The following is an 18385-nucleotide window of genomic DNA, read 5'->3' as shown; positions in this document are numbered from 1 at the left end:
AATTGTGGTTGTAAGTCGAGGACTACCTGTATTATTAATTCCTAGTGTTACTTATATAGGCAGGATAAAAATCTAATAAATATTGCAGTCAGTGACACGGTACTAGTTAGCAAGAAGAAATCAGATGCAATGTAAACAGCAGTAACTTAAAAAGATTCTGCCAGCCCAGATATTGTAAGCACAGACTGAGTCTTAAAAATTACCATTTTGACATTTTATGATGAACAAACTCTTCAAAAGCACACTAGAGATTAGTTTAAGTTTTTGCCGTTTTTGCCAGAAGTTTGCTTTAGAGATTGAAAGATAACGCCGGAGGCCTTTTGCCCTTACTAAAAATGGTTCCCGATTCTGAGCATGAAACCGAGGACACCCTATTCAAAAATGGCTTGCTATGCTACGGGTAATGAAGGAACGAGATCGACTGTCGAGTTATTGGCGCTAAAATGGCTGTTTCTAGGCGGATAAAATCTCAGCCTTCAAGGCACGGCAGCCTCTTCCTGTCCGAGTTCGTCTCGCACCGCGGGTCGGACCACATCTCCTTCAATCTCGGCCGGTTGGACCGGAGAGCCGCAGCCACTCTCGCTTCCTGTGCGTGGTGACTTCACGCCGTAGCGTGATGTTCGGAGAAGAGTTTCCCAGCCGCGCTCGCGCGTGGTTGCCGTGGTAACGCTTCATCGAGCCTCGGCCTAGGATGGCTGCGGCGGCGGGGGCAGCGGTGGCGGCGGCGACGGCCGAGCCGGACGACGGGCCTCTCTTGCCAGGCCCTCCCGTGGGACGACGGGCCGTCTGCTCCCGACCCTACTTCGTCGTGCTGATGGTGTTCGCGCATCTCTACGTGATCAACGTGCTGGGCTTGCTGCTCTTCGTGCATATCAGCTCCGACGATGGTGGGGAGCCGGAGCCGAGGAAAGAGGCTCAGCCTGGCCCCGTCCAGGATGCGCCCCCCGTCCTACCCGTTTCTGCGGGCAACTTGGACCCTCAGGCTCTGCCTCGCCTGCAGGGCATTAAGGCAAGCGCTTTTCCGCTGGGTTTCGGGAGGGGAGGGGAGGCGAGGAAGGGAGTGGGGGTCGTGGCTGCTTTTGCAGGGACTCTTTTTAGCAATAGCAATAGTACATAAGCGCACCAACGTGCCTACCGTCCCTGTTCTACTCTTTTTTTTTTCCTTATATGTATCCATTTCATGTATTCATAACTATGTTTATACTTATACCTGTTACCTTATAATCGCTTACATACCGCTTCACAGTGCTTTTTACAGCCCCCCTCTAAGCGGTTTACAGAGTCAGCCTATTTCCCCCAACGCTCTGGGTCCTCATTTTACCGAACTTGGAAGGATGGAAGGCTGAGTCAACCTTGAGCCTGGTGAGATTTGAACTGCCAAATTGCAGGCAGCGGGAAATCAGCAGAAGTAACCTGCAGTACTGCACTGTAACCGCTGCGCCACCTTTTGTCAGTTTTTGCTCAAAGTAAAGGTTTTTTTAAGTGGGGAGAAGCCAGTCCCTCACCTCAGAGGAGCAGGACTGAGTCCAAGCTTTCCTCCGTCAGGTGACTGTGGCCGCTTGTCTTTTGAAGTCTGTATCCCCTCCATCCTGGGCTATCATGTTCCCCAGTCACCCCAGTGAGAGAGGCAGTCTTAAAACTATAGCATTTGAAAGGTGTCTGTTTGGAGAAAGCCTCCTAGCATATTTCCTATAGTCATCCATTTGCTATCTCACATTGTGATCATAGTGCAGGGAGTCCTCGACTTACAACGGTTCTAAACTTGTTTTCCTACTGGCTAAAAGAAGCATCGTTTGTGTTATAAGCTGCCACGAACAGCTCCACTATTCTGGCATTCTCCAAAGATTCTTTGCAAATGTTTCAACATGGGGTCTTAATCAGCACGGAAAGTATGTTGTGTGCATAAACAAACTATCAGTATTGTTTATTTCATTTCCATCTTCATTCCCGGCAGTACTTAACAAACTTTTACATCAGGAATATTTTATCAAATTCATACATTGTTCATATCCAGTGAAAAGAGTTTAAATTTATGCTTATTTTTAGGCATGCTGGTGTTTGTGTATCTTTTTTATAGTTTAATTAAACATGCTAATGCTCAATTGTGTCCTGTCTGAAAAGCTTAAAGTTTTCTGATGACGTGAAAGTTTTTGACCAAATCACAACCATAACTCTTTTAACATGTGTGTGACATAATTCTATATAAAGATTTAAATCAGTTAATTCATTACTTTACTGTCTTTTAAAGGTGGGCCATAAACAGAAGTTGCAACTGGTTCCTAACAAAATCCATGTTATGAAAACTCTCAGCTTGAAACCACTTCTTTTTGGTAAGAAATAGAAGATGTTTAAAATCCTATTCTAAGTTCCAGGAGCAATCCATTTTTCGGTCTGGCATATTTATAAATAGTGTTATCTTGGTAAAACCAGCACATGGTTATCTTTTGTTTCTCTTGGTCATAGAATCAACTGAGGTCTTCAAAGTGACTATAGCTGATAATCGCTTTTTTAAAAAATATGTATATATGTTTATATTTCCCAGCCTCTTTGTACTGCAGCAACTTCCAGCTTGTGTTTTAAATGTCGCCTGCCAGGTTTTTGAAATTCTGAAGCAAAGACAAAGACTCTGTTTTCTGTAACATTTTAACTTCTTTATGTGTAAGAAGGTTAGGAGCAATTGCTGACCTTCTTTTACATACTGGAATATTGTTCTTTTTCATTACTTAATCCCTATCAATAAGAAAGAAAAGAAAGGGAAAAAAAGATCCACTTTTCTTGAACTCTGATCCAGTTACATCAATTGTAGATCATTGTTTTATTGAATTAAAACAATACCTCAACAATGGTTTCAGTAAAAGAACTGGAAGCAATATAATCTAGATGGAGCTGGTGGCAAATAGGAGCTAGTGGCCAATATACTAAAATAACCTTTGAATGCAGTTAGATTACTTTTCTCTTTCTAATGAACAAATTTAATTTTGCCATCATTTATATCCTATGGTAGAATTCATTGATCCTGCTAATACTTTGGAAATTATTGCAAAAACTGGTATTTTGTAATAAGCATCCTTACTGTTAAAGATTCCATAAGAAAAAAAAGTTTAAAAGCAACAGAGAGGTGTTGCTTCAACATGCTCATTAATAACAGGAGTAACAGTAATAACCATAAGATAATACTATACAGCCAGTTTCCAAGATTCTCCAACATAGCCCCTTGCTTCTTGCAATATGTACTCTGAATCTTTTGAGAAACTTGCTGTCTAGATTGTGAGCTGCCATAATGGCTTGCTTGACACATTCCTTTCTACTTTCTCTCATACACATAGGGCCAAGATATTGTGAAGAAACAGTATAATTGGTATGTCTTTCTCCTCAGACTTCCATAAAGTTTAATAAAAATTAAAAATTGTCCTGTGCAATCTTGTATCTAGACTCGCATGCACAGTTAAAAACAGATTAAAGTCTTATTTTTTTAAAATTCTTCTCCAAAGATTTCTAAAACATGATTTCCTTAATCCTGTCTAAGGATTAATCCTGTCTTGATTTCCTCAAAAGTGAATTACAGAGTCTTTTAATACCCAAAAGCTCTCATTACTGTGCAGGAAAGGGTCTATTTAGGTAATCAACTACAAGTTTGTCCAATTTCAGCTGAATAATTAAAGTGTCCCATCACTACAGTTTTATGCTACCTTGAAAATCTGCAGGTTTTTTTTTCCAGAAAGCATCAGCCACATCTTTTTTGAATAAGTGACTGATGGCATTGCCTTTATTTGTTTTTTCAGCTTATTTTAACATCTCTACATATTGCTAAATTCATTCCCCCAGGTTTATTAAAATGGAAAATATAAAGAGGAACTAAGCAGTCTTGTTTATTTTAAAATAATTTTTTTAAAGCACATGCACACTGTTGGCATTGGATTCTAAATGCATAATATTTGTAATTTATGAATTCCAGAAAGATTTCCTTTTGTGTATATGAACATGAGTCTCTTCATGTAACTATAAAATAATATTCGAGCAAAACAAAATTAATTGTTTTCTAAAGGTAGAAGTTTGAGAAGTAGATGATGCCAAGGAAAAAGAGATTCATTAAGTGGTTCCTACTAAGTAATTTAGGCCCAACGTTTGTCATGTTTCCGTTACCAAACAACCGTTTGTAGATTTCAGTTCTGATTTCATGACTGAGCAGTTTAGGAATCTGGAAGAAATTCAGTAGTGAGGAAAACCACTGAGAGTGTCCCAAATGTGCAAATAACCCATGAATATTTATGTATATTTTATATTTCTTAACAATAACTCTTAATATCTCTCTCAGAGAAGGATTCTGAGCGGTGTACAATATGATCAATAAAATTATCTTTAAAATCAGAATTAATTTAATATTAAAAAGTTTTAAAATTATAAAAGCAACATTATAAAATAACAAAAGGTAAAACATTCCAAGTTGGAATGTAAGCAGTTGTTAATTGGGGGGGGGGGGGCAGTTCTCATGGAGCCAGCCAGCCCTATGGTTGTGTGAGCCTCTGTAACCCCCCATGCTGGCTGCAGAGCCAAGTTTTGATCCCTTTGTGGAAGGACAAGAGATTGGGGACTTTCTCACCTCTGAGGGCAGGGTGAATCACAATGCAGGGGCTACAGCAAAGAAGGCCCTATTCCTAGACCCTGCCAGTTGAGATCAAACTTGCTGGCATTTTCTCAGATATTGGAGATACGTCGTTTTCATTGATTCCTTGAATGCCCTCCTCAGTGAAAGTGAATTAAATTCTGTTTCCCTTAGATCAGGGGTGCCAAACATGCAGCATCACATTGTCACATGACATCATGACTTTCCTCCCTTCGCTAAAATGGATGGCCGTGGCCAGTGTGACACATCCCCAAGTTTGACACTCCTGCCTTAGATAATTCTAGACCATTTCCTGATGGAGATTATTGGCAATCTTGCTTCATAGGTAGGCTAGACTTAACAAGTATTGAAATGAGGCCTATCAAATTATCTTGAATGATGCCCACCTGAATACCTTACTGGTTGAGTCCTTGTGTTGTCTGCCTGCTTAGAGATTAATCATTTTTTAAAAACTGTTTTCCTCTCTCTTTGTTTAGGGGAAAAACAATATTAATTTAGAGACATTTGTTAGCTGGATCAATTGTTAAAGAAGTGTTGGAGTTTTGATTGCCAGACCTTTGTGAACTAGTTAGCAGAGTTTGGGTGTAAACTCGGGAAGTTTTATTTGCTTACAGGATGGAATTTGCAAGATTTCTATTTTAAGTATGAAGCAGAAAAGTAATTGTGGATAGTGGTATATATCTTATTTTGGTATGAAATTAATTTCTGTGAATTTTATCCCTGGTCTTTATTGAAAACATTGCCCTCTCTCTGCAGTTCAGTGAAAGCCTCTTAAAACGATTGTTTTCCTCATTACAATTTATTTAATCAATAGATGGCAGGAAAGTTAAGGACAATGCTCCTCTAAGAGAAGTTGCTTTCTTCAACTGTACTCTTTGCTATTTTTATTTCTTACGGAGTAGGTAACAGTTTCTGACCTCTGCTGGCTCAAAGGAAAAGCTGAGCCTAAACTTGTATCATAAATCATAGTTTATGGTTTAGTGTGATCTGTTTTCCTGATTTGTTCACAGATATTTAGGCAAAGTACCTTTTTTTAGGATTGAAAACTTTGGGAGGTATACTGAGATATTAGTTCCTTGACTCATAACTGGAACATTTGGACTCAACTATTTCCTGCCTTTATAAATCATCTTAAACATCAATATTGGCATTTGAGGAACTTTGGGTTTTTGAATGTTCACCTTTGGATGGGAAAATCATTTTCTTCTGCCTTTCTTCCATGTTAGAAATCCCAAATTTCCTGAGTGAAGATGAATGTAAATTAATTGTACATTTGGCTCAGCTGAAAGGACTACAGAAAAGCCAGATTTTGCCCACAGAAGATTATGAAGAAGCTATGGAAATGATAGATATCAGCCAGATGGATATCTTCAATCTGCTAGATCACAACCAGGATGGACAGCTGCAACTTAAGGAGGTACTCAGAATGGAATGATTGGCTATTAAGTGGGAAATATCAACCTCACTCAGGTATAAACCTGGGTACAAGATCCTGGGGCTTGCATTTGTGAGTTAGTATTGTATCTGAATGAAGTCATACTGTGTGAATATTGAGCATTTTGAAGTATGAAGCCTTAACTATCTTTAATGGTGTTTTAACATCCTGGTACAATTCTTCATGTCGTGTCATTGACAAATATATGAGGACAAATCTCCAAATAAAACAAATACCATGTTTTCCCAAAAATAAGCCCCTGTCTTATAATTTTTTTTGCCACCAAAAAGGGCACCAGGGTCATATTTTCAGGGGAGGTCATCCACTGACTAATCTCACTTTGTGCGCATCACCCCCAGCCTCCTTTTTGCTGTCAGAGGCCTTCAGGGACTTCTTCTGCAGCTGGCAAGGGATTTTCTGCAGCCGATAACAGAGCTCCAGATTGATCCGGAGCTTTGTTATCAGCTACAGAGGCCTTCAGGAAAGCCTTAGCAGCCTTGCCGACTGCAGAAGAAATGGGCCGGCAAGGCAGGTGTTGGGGTGTGCGAGCCCTGGTTACAACTGTCCAAACGTAAGTAGTAGAGCAGCTCCAGCCCCCCATCCCCACCCCAGCTTAATTTTTACCATGCACTCTGGACTAGGCAGGATCTTAATTAGGGCTTATTTTGGGGGTAGGGCTTATATTGGAAGTGTGTAAAAATCAAGCTAGGACTTAACGGATAACAGATAATCAGAGTTGGAAGGGACCTTATAGGTCATCAAGTCCAACCCCCCACCCAAGCAGGAGACCCTACACCCTTTCTGACAAATGGCAGTCCATTCTCTTCTTGAAGGTCTCAAGTGATGGCGCTCCCACAACTTCCAAGGGCAAAGCTGTTCCATTGGTTGATTGTTCTCACTGTCAGAAAGTTTCTTCTTACTTCCAGGTTAAATCTTTCCTTGTTCAGTTTCCATCCATTATTCCTTGTCTGGCCTACAGGCACTTTAGAAAATAGCTTGACCCCTTCTTCTCTGTGGCAGCCCCTCAAATATTGGAACACTGCTATCATGTCTCCCCTGGTCCTTTTCTTTACTAGACTAGCCAAGCCCAGTTCCTGTAACCATTCTTCACATGTTTTAGTCTCCAGTCCCCTAATCATCCTGGTTGCTCTTTTCTGTACTTTTTCTAGAGTCTCAACATCTTTTTTATAATGTGGTGACCAAAACTGGATGCAGTACTCTAGGTGTAGTCTTACTAAGGTTTTATAGAGTGGTATTAGTACCTCACTTGATCTTGATTGTATCCCTCTGTTAATGCAACTTAGGATTGCATTAGCTTTTTTGGCTGCTGCTGCACACTGCTGGCTCATATTTAGCTGGTTGTCCACTAAGACTCCAAGATCCCTCTCATAGTTACTGCTATTGAGCCTGGTTTCACCCAGTCTATACGTGTACTTTTGGTTTTTCTTGCCTAAGTGTATGACTTTACTTTTCTCTACATTGAATTTCATTTTATTAGATATGGCCCAGTGTTCTAGTCTGTCAAGATCCATCTGGATCTTGAGCATATCTTCTTGGGTGTTAGCTATTCCTGCCAGCTTAGTATCATCTGCAAATTTGGTAAGTTCCCCTTCTGTCCCCTCATCTAAGTCGTTAATGAAGATATTGAAGAGTACTGGGCCTAAGACGGAACCTTGTGGCACCCCACTGCTTACTTCCCTCCATGTAGACTTAGACCCATTAAGGACTACTCTTTGGTTTGCCAGCCAGTTGCGAGTCCATCTAGTGGTGGTGCTATCTATTCCCCTTTTTTCTAGCTTACGAAGAAGTAGGTTGTGGTCTACTTTGTCGAATGCCTTGCTGAAATCTAAATATATTATGTTTACATTATTTTGCTGGTCTACTAATTTAGTGACTGTGTTGAAGAATGAAATAAGATTGGTTTTGCATGATCTGTTCTTAACAAACTCGTGCTGACTGCTATTTATTACTTTCAGGGTAGGTCGTATTTTCGGGGAAACAGGGTACTAGAAAAAAATTGTTTCTGTCTACAAAAATTGTGGCCCTTTAAATATGCTGGGATCGAGCGCAATCAGAAATATAGATGCTTCATCAATGATCTGCTAATAGCATTTACCAATTTTTGAATTAGTAGATTCTGCTAATGCTTCTTGATTAAATGCATAACTCATCTGTAATAGTAAGCTCATCTGTGCACTGTGTTTCATTTGCAGGTGCTGACACATACCCGCCTAGGAAATGGCAGGTGGATGACACCTGAGAGCATCCGGGAGATGTATGATGCAGTCAAAGCAGACCCAGATGGCAATGGTAAGACAGAATGGATGGTGCTTTTTAATGTACTCTGTAGCATTGTTCCCTTCCCCATTATTCTGTCATATTAGATTGGAACAAATATAAAAAAGTCATATCACAGTTAAGTATTAATATTAGAATCAAATCAAGGGTTAACAAAAACAGCCAAAGTTGTAACAATTAAAAAGTATGAAGCAACTTATATTTAATTTTATGGCCAATCAGACAGTGACAATCACCAATCACCACTTTACTTTTTAAACAGTTCAGCCCCAAATGATATCTCTGGTTCTAGGCACTGACACCTGTTTAAAAGGCAGAGAATAATCATTCTCTGTGATACTTTAACTTCAAATTTTGGATTTTTACTTGCATTCTCTTCTTTTAATTTCTGCTCTCCTACCCCCGCAACTTTTTGTTTGCTAAGACAAACATTAGATAAACATTCCTACTATTTAATAGACTTTCCCCTCCATCTATGTTAGAGCTGCCCAGTTAACTTATTGGGATCACCAGAGGATGGTTGGTTCCTGTGGTTCTGATGTGGCATACCTGCTGGCAGCATGTTTACACTGATCAGTCTCTGGCCTGACATGGGCATGTATGTTCTTTTCCTTCATTTTACTCAGGTGTTCTGAGTTTGGAAGAATTTAAACAATTGAACATTCGAGACTTCCACAAGTACATGGGTAGCCGAAAAGTGAAAATGAGCGATCTGGTGCGGAACAGCCAACATACATGGCTGTACCAAGGTGAGGGGGCACATCAGGTCATGCGCTCCATACGACAAAGGTAAATTTATCTCACTCAGCAGTTTTTACCAATTAGCCTTGCTGTTGGTTTGCTGATCAGTTTGGCCAAAATGTATAAACCAGTGCACGTAATGCAGCTACTTTTATTAGATGCCAAATGTATTATTATAAAGCACTAGAAATGGCATTTTGTTGGTTAATGTTATATAAAATATGAGAAATTGTACTTGCTAAAAACCTGAAATTACAGCATAGAGGGTAGAATTTCAAAAGAACATTTTTTTAATTAAATCTGGTCACTATGTTTATAAACAGTTTTCCCTAATAGATTGTGCTACATAAAATGCCTTTCTGGGTAACCATGTTGAATATGGTTACAAAGGATGTGTATATTTCTTTTCATTGCATATATATTCAGTGAAATACATACACACACACGCACATGCACACAAATACCCACTTATACACATCTTCCTGCATTTTGATAAATTTCTTTTTTTTTTACATTTATTTTATCTTTATTTTGAATATTTGAGCTAAAAAAAAAGCTTTGGAAAGAGTGATCCATACTTATTCAGATGAAACGGAGAAAGAGATTGATTAGAGTTTACAGCTCTTGAATTAAATGAGTTTTAGATGGTTTGGATATTTTCATTTAAATCTAATATCTTTACACCAGGTGTCTCAAACCCAAATGAATATTAGGCCATGTAAAGTGTGGAAAGTAGTGTGACGAAATGCAACAAATATTAAATGTTAATGTTAATAAAATGCATGACTAAATTAATATAAAACTTACAATTTATAATAATATAAATTACTTGACTTTATTAAAAGTTGATAAAAGCAAAAATATGTTTCCTACTGTAAATCGGTATTATTTTATTATTGATTATCAGATTTGTATAGCTGCTCACCTCATATGTATTATATTCGTGGGTCTAATCTCCAACCCATCTCTTGTCCCTTATCATACTGTTTTGTTGTTCTGTGTACACCCTGTTGTTACCAACTAGCGTGATGTCAAATGGTGATATCACCAGTATTGATCCTTCTGCATCCATTCAGGGCCATCACATAAAGTGCAGTGTCCTTGAATAAGATAAGACAACGAGGCAGGACAGGCTCCAGCATTGCCTTAAATTTTTATCACAGGCCACATAAAATAATTCAGCAGGGGCATACAGCTTACAAGCTGATGTTTATACTTTGCTCTTTTGAAGATACATGTAAAAAATATTTAAAAACAAATTTATGTTAACACTCACTGACTCACATCCTCCTTGGGTGCCTGATTTCCCCCACCAGCATCATACGACAAAAAATGTAACAAAATCTTAAAATGCCAAGCTAGAAAGACCTGCATATGTTCAGCATGATTTGCTCTTACTTAAAAATAACAATTGTGTGGTGAATTAAAATCACTTTGCCAGAAAATATTCTTGCTATAGCTCTACTGCCAATCCTCTTTGTTTCAGACTGTTTGTCTTAATATCCTTATGGAATGGTTGGATGGTGTTAAGCATGTTTATGGAGAAGATTTTAGCTGGTGTGTTTAGAATTGCAACATGAATGCACCTCCCTCTGTATTATTTTTTCCCCATGATTCTTTCTGAATAGTTTTAAATGCTTCCTTATTTCTTCATGAGTTTCTATCTTCCATTTGTGTCTTGAGCAAGATTTTTTTGTATGGGAATGGATGCAGATGATCAGGGCCAGCATTGTGAACAGAGTGTTTTTTGAAACAACTCTGCCTCCACCAGTATGACCCTTTTCAATTAACTATTTAAAAAGCCCTTTACAAATGTTCTAAATAACCTTGATGGTCTGATACTGGTTAGGGAATCTCAGTGGCTTGATGAAAATGTTTGTAGGAACCTGTTTACATTTTCTTTCCATCGGTATGCCTCTCTGCTTGTCTGCCTTTAGGGTAATTAACTTAACCCATCTGCCACCAGAGATTGTGGAGCACAGCGAACCGATGCAGGTAGTCCGCTATGACCAGGGAGGGCATTACCATGCTCATATGGATAGTGGACCAGTGTTTCCTGAAACTGCCTGTAGTCACACCAAACTGATTGCCAATGAAAGTGCTCCCTTTGAGACATCTTGCCGGTAAGCCTAGAAACTGAAGATAGAATGGATTTCTTGGCTATCTTATAACAGTTTTCACCTGTTGCTTTTAGGATAGCAAGTATTGTTCTCTTTCTTACAGCTATGTGACAGTACTGTTCTACCTAAATAACGTGACGGGAGGAGGTGAAACCACTTTTCCTATTGCAGATAACAGGACTTATGAAGAGCTAGTAAGTTTGTCCTTCCTGCGCAGTATGTACTGGCTACGTCTATAAAATGTTAATTATTCATTTGGCTTATATCTCATATAAGTTCCCCAAGAAAAAAAATGACAGAAAAATTCAACTTGCAGAATAAAGAAAACTCAAAACAATTGCTTGATGATATTAATTAACATCCAAGCCATTCTTTTTCTGTTCCAGATAGGTACAGAAAAGCCTCTTCTGTAAAACATAGAAGTCGGACAGATTGGTAATGGGAAAGGTGCTCCCTAGATAATCAAGTTCTAAGCACTTTAGTGCTTTAAAAGTGAATGCCATAGCTATAAATGACACTTTGCCATTGCACATCTTTCAGTATAAAAATAGCAGACCAGCTATGTTGAGGTAATTCCCCGTTAGGAGAATGAGCACATACAGGGAGACGTATTTGAGAGGAGTGTTTGAATAATACACACACAGTACACAGATACACTGTACAGTAAATGTAGGGTTTTACTTCCAGAAACAGTAAATGTAGGGTTTTACTTCCAGAAACGTTAAGCAAAGTCCAAAATAGGCAGTCCAAAGTCATTCACAGGTAAATCAGTCAGTTTTTCAATCCAGGGATACTTCAGTAACAAAGTCCAGTGTCAAAAACAATTCAGTATCAGACTTACATTAAATCCAGTAATATCAGTCAATTAGAAGAAATGGAGCAACTGCAATACTTTCCTACAGAAGGAAACAGAGATACTCACTCAGACTCTCTTCTGAGACTAAGACTAAACAAACCAGGTTTCTGGCTCCATCTTATGGCCGTTTGAGAAACCACACCCAATTACAGTTTTTCATTTTCTTAAAGTTACAGTTTTAAAATGTTCATCCTGGTTTATATATTTCTAACCCAAATAGCTGTTAGGTGACTCATATTCCTAACAAGCTACACTATTTTATAGTCAATGCAACTGGCAGATGCTTTTTAAGGGTTAATCCTTTGAGGAGAATATTGCAAAAGATGAGATAGCTCAAAGCTGCCAGGTCAGTTGGCTAAGGAACAGTAGCAGATGGACCACCACCATAATTATATAGATCCATTTCTCTCAGTCATCAGTTGAGGATGAGGAATCACTCCTGGGACAGACTTGTGCTTTCAAAGACAATGCAATTGAGCAGCTTCATATAGATAGAAAGTGGCATGGAAACAAGATGGAACCCAGTCAGGTAGCCTAGGTCAGTTGAGAGATCCATAGCACCAATTTTAGAACATGGCCTAATAGAAAGGAATAGAACCACTGTAATACTATGTCAACAGTCTGTAATCCCACAGAAGGGTAACATGATTGGTGATATTGAAAGCTGGTGCAATACTCAAGAGAGGTCTATACCCTCGCATCAAGTTTCCAGAATTATCAAGTCAAGGCAGTTTTATCAAGTCAAGACTACATATCCCAACCAGAAGCACAATTGAAATACAGTAGATAATATATATTATTCGGATACATGTGAGGTTTTTTCCCAGTCACTTTTCCTAAAAAATGATTCACATTACTTCCCAGATTAAAAAAGGGTTTTCAGCCTCCTATTGCTTCTTCAGCAAGAGGGAACATTTTACCCATAAGTATTGTCCCAGAACAGTTTACAACAGACTAAAATCGAACAAAAAAAAAAAAAATAGAACTCTAAACTGACGTTAATTTGCAATTCTAGTAGATACCAGGAATTCTCCACTGGATAGTGGAGGTGTTTACTCTGAATAACCATGCAAAATAGGATGATGGATGTCAGCTATTTAAATTTTATTTGGGCGTGTTCTATAGCAAGGGGCTTAGCATATATTACTTGTAATAAGAAAAAAAGCTGCTGGCCAATAAATTAGGACCTTTTTTATTTAGTTGCTAATTCAACACCATGGACTTAGTTAAAATATCATGAGTTGTTTATTGCTGGTTTCATAGATATAGAGCTGTTTTAATGGGAGAACTCTATATAGGAGAGAATGAATAATGGTAATTGAAGAGATCCTTTTATACATTCCCTAATGAACATCCTTTCTTCAGTCTCTAATCCAGAATGACGTTGATCTACGTGATACTCGAAAGCACTGCGATAAGGGAAATCTACGTGTAAAACCTCTGCAAGGCACTGCTGTTTTCTGGTATAATTACTTGCCTGATGGGGAAGGTAAGTTTCTCCCTGGGGCAACCAGCTAGCAATCTTTGTATTTTTATTAATTTTATTTATTTATTAGATTGTTATCCCGCCCATCTCCCCTACAAGGTGACACTGAGTGGCTTTTATTTATCTTTGGCTGGCTATTTTGGAAAGCTTAGAGCTGTAGAAAAGACAGCTGCATTTGTGTGGAGCTGAACCCTGGAATCTTGTTTCTTGGCAGGCTGGGTTGGTGATATTGACGAATACTCCTTACACGGAGGCTGTTTGGTCACTGAAGGAACCAAGTGGATTGCCAACAATTGGATTAATGTTGATCCCAATAAGAGGCGACAGCTCCAGTTCCAGGAGGAAATGGCTCGATATATCAACAGTGAAAATGAGGACCAAAGCGAATGGACCGTGGACAAATCCTACAGCAATGTGCATGTAGAGCTGTAATGTTTGGAGATGCCTCTTGGTCGACTTGAAAGCACCTTTTTTGCACTAGCCATTTGCAGCTCTTCTATTCTCCCACGTTTCCCAATGATTATGTTTCTTCAGAGAATGTAGGGTTGCCTATCTAGGTAGATTGGGGAAAGGAAAAGCGGGGCACCTAATGCAGTCTGAGGGAAAAGGGATTATTTGGCGGGAAGGGACCGTAGCTGAGGGCATATTTTGATTTAATGGCTGGCTTTCCTTAAGGAGATTTTGAGTCTGTCCGTGAATCTTCCCCGTGACATATGCACTCTACCTTCAAGGTTCCTTATCCTCCTGAATTGTTCTGCTGGATGCCGTTTTCCTCTAGCTGGCTTTGTAACTATAATCTTGTAATCTGCCATCCTTTCCGTCTGTCCCAGATTCTTGGTCTTTTCAGGCAACGGACACATCTTACATAAGGCCAGTAAAACCCACATCAACAAAACGATTGCTGCATATTCTAGGTTGCTCTGTAGAGAGTGAAATGGTCACTCTTAGCCTGTATGGGAACAGATCAGTAAAGTGGTATAGAGGTTAAGAGGTTGGATGAAGACTAAGGAAACTCAAGTTCAGGTTCACGCTCTGCCTTGGAAGTTCATTGGGTGATTTTGGATCAATTTCTCTCAGCCCAACCTCCCTCTATGGGTGGCTATTGTGGGGATAAAATGAAGAGAGATTGGACTTGGGCTTTTGTACAAGTGGGGGGAATAATTCTAACCAGTACCATTTGACAGTGCAAAGTATATGTATTCAGAAGTAAGCAAACTCCCAAGTGAAAGTGTATCCGATTGCAGGCTTAAATCCAGACTTATGCAAAGGGGTCTTGGGCATGTTTATGTTCAAAGAACACGCAGGGATTAAAAGTACTAGAGGCCTTCCATGGGATGGTGTATGCTCATGATGGAAATTTTTCTCAGGGTTGGATATAGTTCTGAATTACTATTCGGAAATATTTATACCAATAATTATCAGGGAAGTAATGGAATAGTTAATATGTGCAATTGGAACGTGTGTTGTATGTGTTTGCAGTTGTTATTTCAGCCATTTTATTTGTGTGTTGAGAAGCTGTTTACCTACGAGAAGCCTTTTGTTCTGTTTAGTTTGCATAGTGGCATAATATTCCTCCTAGTAAGAGTAATACTCCTCTTAGAAGATAAATATGTATTTAGATATGCAGTGTGGAACCTGCAAGGTTCTCAGTTATGAATAAAAAAAAGTGTTCTGCAGGATTAGGTTTAAGGTATATGCAGATCACGTACCTTAGGCCTAATTATATTGTTTCTTATGAAACGAATAGCACTTTCCCACTGTTCCTCTGAAGTCAGTGAGATACTGTCTGTGAATGAGGGGCTGGATATAGCAGTCAAGGGTAAGAATATCTGGTAGACCAATCCAAAATGAATTTAGCTCCATTTTAAATCTGTCCAATAAGTTGTCTTGCTAAGCAACACCTTGGACAGTGAGCCACATTGTCTGGAATATACTTCCTAATTTTTTGTTCTGACAAAGAGCCCCCAAATAAAATACAGGCAGTCCTCATTTAGCAACTGGCCCTTTTAGCAATCGTTTGATGAAAAAGTAATGATCAATCTTCTCATTTACAGCCTTTGCAGGTCTGTGAAGCAATGGAAAGCTGAAGGAAGACCATGCAAACAATTGAGATTTCACTTAGTGACCGCTTTGCCTAACAGTTAAGTTGCTGGTCCAGTTGAGATGGCTGAACAAGGACTACCTGTAATCCTTTTGCCATAACAAAGGTTCTTTCCACATCTTATCCCTTGATGGCCCTTTTATGCACTTTTCCTAACTGTAAAATAAATTGGGGCGGAGGATGGGGTAAGACTAAGCAGTCTCAGTCGAAACCCGTGAGCTGCCATTCTCCACTTCCTCATTTATTGCCTTGAGTACAGGTAGTCTTCGACTTACAACCACAATTGAGCCTAACATTCCCAGGACTCTGCAACCGTCATAAATATGAATCAGTTGCCATGCACCTGAATTTGGATCACATGACCATGCGGATGCTGCAACGGTTGTGTGAAAAACGATCATGTCACTTTTTTCAGTGCCATTGTAACTTCAAATGGCCAGTAAATGAACTGTTTGTAAGTCGAGGATTATCTATACTGATATTTAAGTGTCAATAGTAAAAAGAAATGGCATTAAACCAGGAGAAGGTGGAATTTCTGTTGCACTGTATTACACCATAGGAGTACCGGTTTTGGCAAATGTTTTCTTTTTTTTTTTTTGTACAAAGGCTGGAATTAATTTCCATTTTTCCCTCTTACTCACTGGGGAGACTGAAAAAGGATTTCCACTTGTAGAATTCTTAGAGGAATTTGGATATCTTGGATATCAACTGCAGGCTTTGGTAATAGACATTATTAGTAGCTTGCTGCAGAGAACAGGAATGCTTTTGCTTTGGCCTAGTCGTTCACATTTAAATCACAATGAGCAAATTTCTCTCTTGTCCAGTTCAACAGAGCAAAGGTTGATTTTGACTGGAGAAAAGTGATATTGTAATGGGCCTTTTAGCCTGCTGAGAAAACGAAGCGTGTTTCCTATCTCCTGTTACATTTTGACAAAACTTCTATTTGGTGACTGGAAGAACATATTTTAAGACTCAATGTCGTGATTGCTATTTTGCTCTGGTGCCTCCATTGCAATAGGAACGGCATTAAGTGGGGAGGACATTTGCATGCTTCAAGACTTGCCCTTCCTACCTACAGCCTCACTGAGGCGAGACTCTGTTATTGTGATTGTTGCATAGGGAATCAATTTGTGTTTCTTCCAGTGTATTTCATTCCAAGCAATTAGAAGTAACCACCTCTAATTTTATTGGAGCTCTTCAGTGTTGCCTTAGAGAGTTGCATAGCATGTCTCCTAAGCCAAACATAGCCCAACCCATCATGTTATGTAATTTGGCATACCTTTGACAGCACTCTTGCTAGTCAATTTTTGTAGTCCCAAGCAGACAAAACCCAAACCCTGGGTGCTTAGTGTCACTTGGTGGAAAACTAGTTATGTAGCTCTCCTGTTCTGTTAGTGTGTTTGTGATCAGGTGAACAAATTGCAGAATTTCCCCAGATGATACCTGAAGGATCAATTTAAAAAACAGTGAAAAGTTCACTCCAACCCTCAGTAGTGTATTTCAAATGTAATGAATTTCAGCGCAAATTATTTCCATTAAAAATGTTTATGATTGCAGCTTTACTGTATTATAATGCTGTTGCCATTTTTCATCTGGGAAAAAATTAGCTGCTTAGTAACTTGTACCCTGAACCTTCTTGGGTTTTTAGATGTGGCCTTGATTCAAGAAATGTCACTGAACAGATAGTTTAATAAGTAATTGAAACATTTTAATTCCTTTTTAAGGCCCGTTTTAATGGCATCAACCTAGCATTCATTCATGGGTCCTGTTTTCACGACATACTTTTGAAATGTGAATAGGTTGAATCCAAAATGGACACCACCAGCTTCCCCATTTGATTTTTGTATGTGGTCTTTGGGATCTAATGTCATATGTGAGAGTTTTGAGAGGGACCATACCTCTGCCTGGGGCTTTTTTCAATTAGCAGAGACTATCCCAGAAAAAAAGTGTAGATATGTTATGTTAAGAGCCATCAGTAAGGTTGGATATGATGGCACTTTGTGACTACAGCCTACAAAAACAAAAACTCCTGCCAGAAATGTGTGAATGCTTTAAACTGCATGGCTTGAGAATAGCCTGGTTCTCTAGCTTTCAGGAATGTATAGGGTTTGTTGGGGCTCAACCACATGCAGTGAAGTGAGTGGCATTACAACACTGGTTTGTGTTATTGAATCATGTTTTTTTTAATTATCCAAAGGATTGTCTAGTATCCATAGAAAGACTTGAATGTCTCAGTAATTATAGCTAGTTTTTGAGTGATGTGGTTTTGCCAGTTCCGTATTTGTAGGTAACTGGTGAATACTGAGTCTTCTATTTTTATTTGTGTGTGTTTCCTACAATTCTGCATTTTGGATACTTTTTTCCCTTATTTAATATTTATTTAATTTATTGTGTCCCATGGACTGATGTCAGGCTGTCAGTCCTGCAAATAAATATTTGAAACCCATGTTCTTTGGATGTTCTGTTTTTAATCATACGTGTAACAGTCTCCACATATATAAAATATTTTATTCTCTAAAGAGGATCAATAAAAATAGCCCTATTAATGTGGACATTCCTCAACTTATAAGCAATTTCTTCTATCTGGTGCAATGATTGTTTTCCTGTAATATTAACATTTATATCACAATTTATCTTTAAATTAGCAGTTACACTTGCTTTTTTATTTTTTATTTTTATTTTTTTACACATACAAACCGGTAATGCTATAGGCAGAAAATCAAT

At 38.8% G+C, this 18385-nt stretch overlaps 1 protein-coding gene across 1 annotated transcript; it reads left to right on the top strand.

Moving 5' to 3' along the window:
• Positions 1 to 610: 610 nt before the first annotated feature.
• Positions 611 to 18107, top strand: P4HTM (prolyl 4-hydroxylase, transmembrane). The gene is made up of 9 exons (XM_087923524.1): positions 611 to 1009; positions 2249 to 2330; positions 5851 to 6041; positions 8273 to 8369; positions 8984 to 9146; positions 11036 to 11221; positions 11322 to 11412; positions 13440 to 13563; positions 13775 to 18107. The coding sequence occupies exons 1-9, from the start codon at positions 692 to 694 to the stop codon at positions 13990 to 13992; spliced, it is 1470 nt and encodes a 489-aa protein (XP_087779650.1). The 5' UTR covers positions 611 to 691; the 3' UTR covers positions 13993 to 18107.
• Positions 18108 to 18385: the final 278 nt, after the last annotated feature.

Source organism: Pseudonaja textilis, chromosome 2 (assembly GCF_049901715.1).
Source record: "Pseudonaja textilis isolate UNSWEBS1 chromosome 2, rPseTex1.2, whole genome shotgun sequence".
NCBI lineage: Eukaryota > Metazoa > Chordata > Lepidosauria > Squamata > Elapidae > Pseudonaja > Pseudonaja textilis.
The sequence above is the reverse complement of the archived record's forward strand: the minus strand, read 5'-3'. Positions and strand labels throughout refer to the sequence as shown.